This window comes from Rhipicephalus sanguineus, chromosome 5 (genome assembly GCF_013339695.2).
Source record: "Rhipicephalus sanguineus isolate Rsan-2018 chromosome 5, BIME_Rsan_1.4, whole genome shotgun sequence".
NCBI classification, from domain to species: Eukaryota; Metazoa; Arthropoda; class Arachnida; order Ixodida; family Ixodidae; genus Rhipicephalus; species Rhipicephalus sanguineus.
This window is the reverse complement of record NC_051180.1, coordinates 170,764,334-170,776,434: the sequence shown is the minus strand read 5'-3', so window position 1 is coordinate 170,776,434 and position 12,101 is coordinate 170,764,334. Positions and strand designations below refer to the sequence as shown.

Here is a 12,101-nt window from a genome sequence, read left to right as displayed (position 1 = left end):
GTGACTATCCCTCTAGTTTAATGACGTAGAATGGTATTCAAACTCTACAGTTGCGCAGAAAAATACAGAGACTAAAATTTCTGTTTTCGCTGAAAAATAAACTCTTAGCCATAAACCCAAGTCCTTATATAATGTCACTTACTGCTCGAACAACACGGCATCTACACGCTGAATTTCTAACACCCTATCGGACACGCACTAATCTTTTCAAATATTCCTTCTTCCCGCGAACCATCACCGACTGGAACAACCTACCATTTCCCCCCTTACAAAACGCCGATTTCTTAGAACATGTAACTATTTGAACTTCTGACCATGATGTACCAATTTCTTATATTCATTACATCATTCATTATCCGTTATTTCCTGTTTCCCTTGTCTAAAAAGCCAATGTCACTTGCCTTATTTTATGCCTCTACGTGTATCTATGTACGACGTGCTTTTGCAACATGGTCTTATTTCTTGTGTGTGAAAATTTTCGTTTGATTATGTTTCTACTTTTGTTGCTTCAATTTGGAGTGCCCCTTCTAAAGAAACTATGCAGTTTTTGCCTTATTTTATGCTGCAGTTTCTTTTTTATATTTATCAGTCTTATTTCTGTTGAGTATGCGATTGCTCTGCCTTTATTTGATGTGCCTTCTCGTGTACTTTTGTCCCTCCTGCTTGGGCCCCTGTTTGGGCCTGCAGTATTTTGTAAATAAAATGTAGTACTAACAACAGCAGGAATATCGTTGACGAATATTAGAAATAAGGTAGGGACCACGACACTACCGTGCGGAACGCCGGAGGTTACCTTGCTAATTTCCGGAAACTCGTGGGTCACTTCGACGAACTGAGTTCTGTTAGAGAGATAGTTCTTAAACCATTCAGTGAATGGTCCGTCGCGTATTGTAAATTAAAGCTTTCTAATCACTTTTGCATGGCGTATATATAAATATATATATATATATATATATATATATATATATATTATATATATATATATATATATATATATATATATATATATATATATATATATATATTATATATATATATATATATATATATAGCTATGAGGTTTAGCAGGACCTTTAGTCGTTTTTGTGTGAAGAAAAGGTGGACGACGGTGACGCGTTGGAAACCTCTGCATCCTGTTGCTGAGGTGTCCGACGACAGTCAATAAAGCGTGCCGCCGCCGTCTTCGACCCTTCTCGGCTGAAATTTCGAGGGCCACGGCTGCCCAAAAACGTTATTCAAGGCTTCGACTTCGGATGCTACACGGCTTTTCTATGAGCCTGCTTCGTCCCCACGCTTAAGGTGTGGCACTCAGATTTATTTGTATTTTCCTTATTTTTTCTTTATTTTTTCAATAAATTTTTGTCACATACGCCTACAACACTGCTCCACAAGCTCCCCTTGGCTTGCATCCTTTCTTCCTTCTATATGGACGTGAACCCTCGTGTTCCATGGACGCCATTCTCTCCTGCCAACACGTCCTTTCCGAACTAGTTACTTGGTTGAAAAATAACCCCAAAGTAAAGTTTCTTGTCTCTTGCCAAGCGTCTTCTGTGTGCCAAGCCTCTTCCCCAGTGGCAGGAGCACCGACTTGCTACTGTTCAAGGAGACGAGAAGCGTGTTTCAAGATGACCACGGCTGCGTTTCGCGCGTATAATACGCTTTGAGCCGTACAACGCGCATGATTTCACATAGTGGCCGACAAGCAGTCGGCGTAGTGGGTTCGAAGGGTAGCGACTTCGCCGATAAGGGCGGTGTCTTATCGAAGAACGAGGTAAGGGTCTGCGTAAAGTGACGGGAGCTTTTCGGGAGCCCGAATCAGCACGTTAGAGAGCAGGGGAGAACGAGGGAACCTTAGAGAAGAAAAATTTGTCAGGCCTGTCCTATCCAGCCTTCCGTTTTATTAGCGATGTGGCTAATCACCGACGAGTAAACTGAAGGTCGTGATCGGCTCGGGCAAGGGGTCGTGTGGTGTTAGAAGTACCGGAAGGAGAGAAACCGGTGATGTCATGGGGTGATGACTTGTAGGCAAACGTCAGAAATAAAATTTTTACGTCTAAATTTAATGGAATGTACATCAGCACCATGTTTATGATCAACCCTTTCAAGCGTTCTCTCAGCCCAATAGTCACGCTACGGCACGCTGTGATGAGCTTGAGTCGGGTCGCACACGATGTAAAAATTCCAGCCATCACTTTTGAGAGGAGCCTGGGGCCTCCCTCCATAATTAGTTGTTTAAGAGGTCCCTGATGAATTATGACATCGCACAACAAAAAGTGGGCGAGGTTAGCTGCAAAATAAGGAGCGTGCGGTCGCATACTATGTGACGTAATCTGTTGCGGCAGCAAGACGCCGACTGCTTTGTTCCCAGAATGAGGCAAGGGGAACTGCTAATTAACCTTCGAAGCAAAAGCTCTTCGTGACTCTTGCTGCAAAAAAGCCTACTGAGGTGACCTTGACCTCAGTAGGCAAATAACATGGGACCGTATATACGAGCAATTTGGTTGGAACTGCTCCTCTCCAATTTATCTTTCGCGCGCCAAGTGCATCGCCGACGGACAGTTCGAGGTCTCCACATTAGAGGTGAGGCTGTTGAAAACGTGCGCACTAGAGACGTCACGCAGCGCTTATCAAATACGACCTATTGTAAACTGCGTTATACTTGATTGCCCGGCTATTTGCATAAGACCACGGGTTGACGCCGACTGACAGACACTTGAGCGACGTGGAGCTGTCGAAGCAGGTGAGCAAAATATGTACCACATTCCCATTACATGTAAAGGAAACAATGCCTCATCGTTTCGCTTGCGCTACGGAGATTTAGAAGTGACCTTTGTATAATATAGGTATTGAGAAAATACGCCACAGCATCAAGTTTTAGCAAAACAGTAATTTATTATTGAGTTGGAGGAGGAGATTATATTGCGCATGTGAAAAAGTAAACTCTTCGACTGTAAATTTGCAGGTGGAGCTTGACGTGCGATAACGAACGTATCGCATGAGCTCTTGTGTTCAAAGGTTTCATTTATACAGGAAAACCTTCACGCATCGTTTATAGAAGCATTCTTCTTGCGTAGGCAATAATTTCCTGCTGTTTATAGTTGAGCGCTCTGTTTACTAAATTACTCAGTATTGAATTAATGATTTGAAACAGAAACAATATCTTATTGTTCTTTCAATAAATTGGGTTATTTTACACAAATAAATCTTGTCAGGTTCTGTTTAAAAATGAAACGCATTTTCATGTGCATTCCTGTATCTTTGTGAGGAACAATTGTGGCAGTTTGGGCGCGTTGGTATGACACAGCGTGTTGGTAAGCGTGTTAGTAGGCACATAGACACCCCATTGCAACTGTCACCGCATATGCGGAAATGTGTTGGGAATGTACGCTGTGTTCGTATTTGGAGTTTTTCGCTTTCTTCGCCTCTAAACATGAGATCACTTGTACACTGCAATCCTTGCTCAAACAATTATTTGCTTTCGCTCGTGATTGAGCCTCCCTTCCCTCTCTGCCATTTTGGATAATGGTGTTATTTTAACTAGGTCCGTGTTTTTTTTTTTCTAAACACATTTTTTTTTTCACTGGCAGAATTCACTTGCTGAGGTCATTCGGTTCATTCAATATTATACAGGCTCTCTTCTGCCTTATTCGCCTGCAGGGAATCGCAAACTCTAGTCATGCATCCAAAAGTAGTCATGTATGTTGTTGGGGCTTTTGTCCTGGCTGTGGCGGCCGTTTCGCTTGTCAACGCTGAGGAATTCGTGGCCTGCCCTCCTGTGGACGACAAGGGAGACAACGTGACCCTGCTGCCGAACGTGTACAACTGCTCCACCTTCTACCTGTGTGCTCAGGTGAAGATTTTCGCTAGTGCATAGCACCCGTAAGGTTGGTGAGTGAAAAGGGGAAAAATGTGATACAGCCATTCGTAGCACGAAGCTACAAAGAATATTTGTTGAGCAGATTAGTATATGCAGTGCCCCTATATTTCATATCATGGACTAGTTCGCCCTCAAACTGCGATCCGCCTGGCTGGCTTTGTAGTAAAGTGACCACTACGGATAGGCGCTGGAAAACTACTACGGATAGGCGCACTACGAATAGGCACAGAAAAAAATTCGGCAGATGCCACAAGTTGTGGGAGTTGGTTTTATGCGAAGCAAGCAGCCAGTTCTCAAGTAAGTTCTCAGGAGGATGTTCGCGAGTCCATGATTCCTGTAACATTAGTTGGCGAAAAGCAAAAATAGAATTTCATAGAGCCGCTCGTAGCACGAAGCTACAAAGCTACACGAAGCTGTCCTTGCGGTTAAGCGGATTAGCATTTTCGGCGCCCGTACACCTTCGAGTCATCGACAACCTCGCCCTCACAGTCCGATCTGCTATTCTGGTACAGCGACAACCACCAAAAGACGCTGGTTCCGTGTCCGAACCATGCAACAGAAAGCCATTTTGCCGGCCATGGAGCTTCCTTTTAAATGCGAAGCATTTCTTAGCGAACCTCTGGCACTTTGAGCGTTTCTATCTACGTATCTATCTATCTATCTATCTAGCCGCCTACGTCTGGGTGCTCTCATGATCGCCTCCTTAACTTAGTGACGACCAAAATTTGCATGGGAGGTTAAGAGGATTTGACGAATATGAGTGCCGGGTCATGACATGAATAACGGTAAAATCCTGTCGCGTACGTCGTCAAACCCTTTCCACCAGAAACGTGTGGCACATACCCGTTTACCACGGGCCGCGGCGTACGGGTATGAGCCACAGGTGATTGACAGTTTATATCTACCCAGGAACGGCGAGAACGGACATTGGTAACTTAAATGCTAGAGCGTTAAGGAAAACCAACAATGGCAGCGTTGACTCAACGAATGGAAAGAATGAAAATTAGGATCCCAGCAGGAATCGAACCCAAGCATTCTGCGGGACAATCAGGTATTCTACCACTGAGCCACGCCAGGTCTGTAAACTAGTTTGGAAAAACAGCCTACGCAGGCGTGATATCTGTGCAACGTCAATTGTGGTTGTGGTGCTGGCTATCTAATTTTACAAAAAAGCGATAAACACTACATGATACTCCTACGATACAGGCGTCATATCAGATTAACGTCTGTAGTTCCAGTGTTGGCTCCGCTTTTATAGCAGTCTAATAAACATTACAGTTTGTACTCCTATGATTCAGCAAGCTATACTGAAGCATTGCTCGACCCCGGAGGTATACATTAACGAACGTTACATATGATATCCACATCACCACACCGTAAATTGCACTTAGTCCGCAAGAACGACGCAGTGTCCACTTCATTTCTTACGAGGCTGGGCGATGGCCTTATGCTGACCGAGGATGATGCCAGATTGAGTGACAGCCGCTTTGTAGACTAGGCTACGTAGGCCACATACGCCCAGGTAGTCTACGAATACGACAAACACCATCCACTGATGTTGGTCCACGTAGCACTATCCAGGCCTACCAGCCTCGACGGACTATACCTCACCAACGCGAAGGGTGGCTTCAGGTTCCTACTTGTCGCCGGCTCTGTCGACAAACGATTTGTCGACGAAATGACCGAGCATGAGGATGTAGATTCGGTCACTGACCAAGTAAAGGTGAAAAACACAGAGACGTTTCGGGACCCATACGGGTTCCTTGTTCACACTAAGCAGGCAAGAGCCGTGTGTCGCTTTTTTATGCTAAAATGTGACCTAATGAACGGGTGTAGGTGTAGGAACCGAGGCATCCTAGAATTCCAACAGCTCTACTATACCACATACTTCACTGCACATGGACCTCTCGTCACCACGATCACGACCGGATCCTATAACATGTCATGACCAGCTGCTGGTGCTCACTGATCACGGTGATGATGCCCTTGTTCAAGAACTGTCAAGAACTTCTTCCACATATGCGCACGAGTTCGTGAAACATGCGTGCGTTCTCGGGACACATATGCGGCTCTTCAACATATATATGTGTGCGTATAAAATTTAAACATATCTTTAGCGTCATTTTGTAACGCGTCGCTCAGAAAAAATAGTTACGCCACAGTCACCTACCCGCCGCATGCTTCGCATAACATCGACTCCCATGGTACGTGGGATCTGCCGAATTTTTTTTTTTGATAATTACACAGGTGAGGGGCGGCCTTGGGCTACTTGGTTTAGGACTTTGAAGAAAAAGTTCTTGCGCAAAAGGACACAAGGGCGTGCCAGTCCAGTGTGCTTACTTGTCTCTACCTGTGTCGTTCTGTCCTACGATATTTTTCTTCAGAGGTGTAGGGCGGCTTCGTTCTTCAAACCGGTGAATAATTTTTTTGTATATCTGGTTGCGATAAATATATTTATTTTATTTAAATATATGTAAAGCCTCTATACTCACCGGAATTTCTGGTGAAAACATTAGCACAGGGGCGTTTTTCCTTGCGCCATCTACAGACGTCTTTTCTCCATGTTGTGGGCATGAATCCCAAGAACAACGAGTTTCTATATAATTCGGTTTGGTACACCACAACAAGCAGATCAACGTTTTACATGTTTGTGTCGCGCTGCCAGCTGCCGGTTATCGCATAGGAATATTGATATTCCATGTAACAAACGTATACTAGCGAGTGCCAGAGCCGAATACTTCATACAGCCGTGATGGATATATATAAGCGCACTTCTTTTAGATGCGAAGCAGCTTATGAACGAGGCCAAATTTTTGTGCATTTTCAATATTCTTTGTGATTTTCGGCTTCAAGTTGTTCATTATCCACTATGTTTGACATATTTTAATCAATTGTGTTATTGTTCAAAATAGTGTTCGTTCCCTTTTTTGATATTTGTTTGCATTGTACTCTTCTGTCCCACCTGCTTGGACCCTTACTGTGTTCGCAGTATGTTGTAAATAGATAAAAATAAATTAAGTAAACTTGGCCCCGCACAGCGTGATAGGAATGCTTTAAAGTGACCGACAACTGGCCAGAACCTGTAATTAAATCCTGGTGGAAATTAAAACAACGTGAATTATACTTACAGGTTCAACCATGCTTTTCGCGATTTGCGTAGGATTATATCTTAGAGCTGCGTTTACAAAGAGATGAAGAGGAAGGCCGGGAGGTTAACCTGATATAAGTTTCCGGTTTGCTACCCAGCACTCGAGTGCGGAGATAGGGGTCGGAAAGAGGCTGTAGAGAGAAAAAAAAACAGAAAAAACGCGTGCGCTCACACAGAAAAAAAAATGTGGCAGCTACGCACTAGTGGTGCAAAGAGTGAGGAAACGGCAGAGCTGGTGGGCTTCCCCTTCGCCTCAGCCTCACCTCCCTTTTGCACCCCCTGCTATACTATGCTATACAAGGCCGTGCTATACTTTTCCCTCTCACTTCTTTATTTTCCTCCTCGCCCCTTTCAGTTCTCTTTCCCGCCTCTTGCTATACTATACGACACATGGTTATGCTTGCTGTCACTCCTTCTATTTTCTTTGTGCATGTTTCTTTGTATCTCTTTCTCTTTGTCTATTTCTTTCTCCGGCTTTCTATCTTATCGTCTCGTTTTTTTTTTCCTTTCTCTATTTCTCTCTATTTCTTTCGTTCTCTCTCTTTCTCTGTACTCGTTCTCTCACTTTATTCTTTTCTCTCGTTCTTCTCTTTCTTTCTATTTCTTTCTCTTTCGTTCTCTCTCTGTACCCGTTCTCTTGTCCATCAGCGTTATTTCACTCCTCGCCGGACCAATCGGCGCACGTGTTCTAGACGCGAAGCAGAGGATGAAAAATAGAACGAAGAGAATGCGTGCCGGTTCATGATGATGATAGTTTTCGAATTCAGTGGACACATTACGCTCGGCTTAGACAGCTCCCCTCTTAAAAAATTAACACACAGAGGAAGGCGTTCTGACTACAGTCGTTCAGAAAGGACGGTCGATCGCAACAAGCGCCGTAGCGCTTGCAGGGCCTTCTTCTGCGACGTTTTCTGTGTATGACTTCATAGACGCCGCAAATCGAAAAACTTAGTTTCGCCGCAAGGGCGAAGCAATAAATGTGATAGCAATAAATTACGATGTTACAAGAAGCAAGACTAGTAGCTAACTCCATTACGATTCGATCTGGCATAACTCTACAAAACGCTGGCCTAAGGGAATATGGCCGCTCTAGGGAGCGAAGCGGTTTTCGTGCTGCCGGTCGCTTCACCGCAATGTAAGCGGTGAGAGCACAGCACGCGCAAGGGTATGGAGCGTCTACTGATATCGGCAGATATAGCGCGCTCCACCACGCCCGTTTGATCGTGGTGCGCAATTGCTGCCTGCTTTCGCTCGTACGTACAACATACAGCGCGGTGGGTGATGTTATCGTTTGGGAATTTATACGGAACATGACGGCGACGGTGACGCCGACGGCAAAAATTCACCTTAAGTGTTAATTGCATCGAAATAACGTTCTCATTATGATTATTGCACGGCGCTTTCCGCATAATCATTCCGTGATTAGACACACTGACCGGTAAGCTTCCCGATGCATTAAGGAAACAGGTACCGTTAAAATGGACTGTCGGTCTCCTTAACATTTTTGTTGTGTTTGTCGGGCCTACACTTCCTATCCCATGTAGCACTTACTTAACCATTGACCAAGCTGTAAAACACCGACGTACTTCCAACGACAGATGAGCACAATAATGGTCAAAGTTCACTGCTATGAAGGGACAACAACATTCCAAAGGTACAAGGGCAGAGCCCTGTAACAAATCTGGTATAACCCCTTCAGGCGCGAATTATGATGCACTGTCTGCAAAAGTCTCAAATTCGCACAACGTAATTCTAAGGCACTGAATATTACATTCCAAGAGAGAAAACAAAGTAATATGTTGTTTTGTGCGAGCTTTGCTAATTAAACCTAATTAGAGGATAATTGAATATTTAATTACTCTGCAGTCAGTGATGTTCCATTTTTATATAAGAATAAGGAAATTGTTGGCTGAGAATGCATGCGCAATTTGTTTTTGGTTGTGTTCATTTCGTGAGGAGAAAAGTAATACTTATGACGTTGGTCCTAAACGTGGCACGTTGAGCGACTCGTCGATCACGTTAGTGCCTTCACCAAAGTGATCAGTTATGGTCATACTTAGCACATTGAGGTCAAGCCAAGACACGTTCACTAGAAGGTTCAATTGACGCTATGCGCAATGTATCTTGCCCTTTCTTTCCGACTAGTCCGAAAAACTCGCCAAAACAAGTTGCGCCCACATATGTGGACGTTGCACCTGAAGGGGATAATATTGATCCAGTGTTATTCTTTCAAAAAACACGAAGCACTACTTGCTAACAAACGCCATATAACATTTCCTTCAATGCTGACTCAGGCGCTAAAGCAACACCTTGGAGACGTATATTTGGTTCTCATTACTGGTTATTGGCTATTATTACGGGTATTTGGTTATTATTATGACGTGACAGCTGTGCCGAACTCCTAGGCATAACGCAACAATAATACCGTCTTGTGTACTCTACAAGTGATTGGTTCGAAAGGGATTAGAACCTCTCGGGAAAGTCTGCAATTCAGACAGCAATCGACAAAACTCGGGCTCTTAGAACATGGTAACCTTCATATCAGTAATTATGCACTGCGGATTCTCTATTCACAAGCAGCAATCGCTCCAATGCTTTCTTTATTTCTATGTAACATACCTGCGAATAAGTTCTTTTGCCGAGACCTTTCGCGAAGCTCCTATAAGAGGTACGCGAGGGTTGGTCCTGCTAGTCTTATCATAAAGGGCCAGTAAACAACCCAGAGGTCAAAAAATTGTAAAGAAGACAAATTTGCGTACTTTTGGTATGTCAACATGCTGCCGCAAGAATTTTACGAGCACGTGCCATTATAAGAAAGTTTCAGGGGTTAGAACATCCGTTTCAGCTCGTTTCAAATTGTCACGTGGCCTCCCCACCCTTCTCTGCCACAGGGAGGGTAAGGCGTAGCCCGTCGCCGTTGCTGCGGCTCCTGGTTGTTTATTGTTTACATTGTCGCACGTGTTCCCTGACTTGACGGGCAGTTTTCGGCTTTTCAGTATTTTTAAACCTTTGTAACAGTTCACAATGCGGCAGGAATGTGTGATTGCTTTCCAAGACGACGAAGGGGCGCGAGAGAAAAACGTGGAGAACCCCGCTTGCCGCGCGTGGAATGGGAAAACCAAGCAAATGCGACCCGTCCAAGCTACCGGAGATTCCCCTCTCTCCGCTCGATTTGCAGCCGACAACTGAACAACACTTCGCAGGCGAAGTGCATGCGCGACAACCCGACAACTGCGTGGCCGAAACCGCATCACTGCAGGGCCAAGAAACCAGGCGCAGTTTCGTAGCGGTGGGTGGGAACAGGAACTTACGTTAACTTGACAACTGTTCGTTGAGACCTCATTTAGACCAATCGACGAGCTCTGTGGTACGTAAAGTTGCCCATGGGAAAGTCTGCATCACTGCGCGTACGAGGGGGATTGGTCAGACGAAGGAAATAGGCGCAGGAATTGTATTTCGTAATGGAGGGTCTGCGCGGCGTGCAGCGCTGCAATATTCGGAAAATGTGATATCCGCGGTCTACTGTACGAATTGGCGAGCTTGTTCGGGGGGGGGAGGAGGGGGGGTGTAAATAAAAAGGCTGAGCCTGTTTCTTGGCCCTTTAAAATGTGATACAATGACACTGGACTGGCACAATGTTTGGGGGAAGGTTTGCCAACATTTACTGTATTATTGCGATACCAATTAAATGGACACTCTCGGCTCTTTTTGCCGCCGGCGTCAGCGTCGCCGTCATGTCCCGCATATATATATGTATCTATGTATGTATCTACGTCTGTATGTATGTAAAAAGCTGCAAAAAAATAACTCAAAAACTACTTTCCAAAGCGCGGGGTCGAAAGGTCGATCCCTCACTCCGCAGCGCGCGGAGTTTGACGGCTCGGCCATAAAGCGTACGTTCCTCAGCACACTAACAGCGAGCTATTTATCTACAGCATTTACCGCTGGCGGTACGCTGATCTCTGAGGCATTTCATCGTGTCCTCTATATTACCAGCGAGATGGCGCAAAGGGCGCGCTTTAGAGGTCGTCGCCCCGCTCGTTGCGATGCGCGCGCTCCGCCACCACACCGCGCGTGTTGCCCGTGTGCGCGCGCTTATCTCTTGATGGGGGCGGTTTGTTCGCCTTGTGCTTTCACCGGAAAGATTGCGTTGATATTACAGAGCACACGAATGTCACTTCGCTCACTGCAGCGGCCGCGTTTGCGAAAGGAGCGCGCTGCTCGAACACAAGGAAGTAACAACTGTGACAGTTAGTTCGCGTTCGTCCTGTGTATATCTGTGCGTTCGTTTCGTGCTTCCTTCTTTGTGTTTGAGCAGCGCGCTTTAGGTGTCGAACTGTGAACGTTGTTAATTCGCGGTCGTCCTGTGTGTGTTCATTTCGTGCGTCCTTTATGCTTCAGCAGCGCGCTACGCCTTTCGGGCTGCTTTCCGTTGTTCGTGTGACATTGCAATTTGTTGCTATCGCATTGATTGCTTCGCCCTTGCGGCGAAACTGTGACTTCTTTATTTTGTAAGTATGCCGCCACCATTACCGTTGCCGCAGGGAGTCCCAGAGCTGTTCGAATGCCCTGGTGCCCTGCAATTCAACCCCGAGCTGAACGTGTGCGACTTCCCGTGGCGCGCTGCCTGCGTCGAGCTCCCTCTCCCGGTACCCGTAGTGCCGACTACTGAAGCTCCCTTGGCAACCGAAAAGGTCATCATCACGAAGACAGTCAAAGAGGTCTACAGGCCCGTCGACCAAGAAGCATAGGCAATAAACATATCATTAAAGAATGCAAAGTGGGAGTTGCGCTGCTTTTCTTCTTACTTTTCTTCTAGCAAACGTATGTGACTGCATGAAACACAACGAAGTCTCTCGCACACGACTCTGCATTTGAGCCATGGAAGTGTTCTGCCGTCCGCTTCTGACATCAGTTCTGCGCGCTCGCACAAGCACTGGCAATTTTGCTTTTGATAAAGTTATTCTCTTGTACTTCAAAAATAAGCTGCCCAAATGTCTACCCAGACGTACTCACTTCGATTAACGCATTTCTTGCTAACCACACTCAGTTTGTTTCTCCTAGTGACTGACTGTC

The 12,101-nt window shown here is 45.4% G+C and overlaps 1 protein-coding gene across 1 annotated transcript; it reads left to right on the top strand.

The window, feature by feature from the left end:
* The first annotated feature begins 2,715 nt into the window (after nucleotides 1-2,715).
* LOC119394437 (peritrophin-1) lies at nucleotides 2,716-11,784 on the top strand. Its single transcript, XM_037661744.2, has 3 exons — nucleotides 2,716-2,740; nucleotides 3,658-3,850; nucleotides 11,570-11,784. Exons 2-3 carry the CDS (start codon nucleotides 3,677-3,679, stop codon nucleotides 11,774-11,776), a joined length of 381 nt encoding a protein of 126 aa, XP_037517672.1. The 5' UTR covers nucleotides 2,716-2,740; nucleotides 3,658-3,676; the 3' UTR covers nucleotides 11,777-11,784.
* The last annotated feature ends 317 nt before the right edge of the window (nucleotides 11,785-12,101 follow it).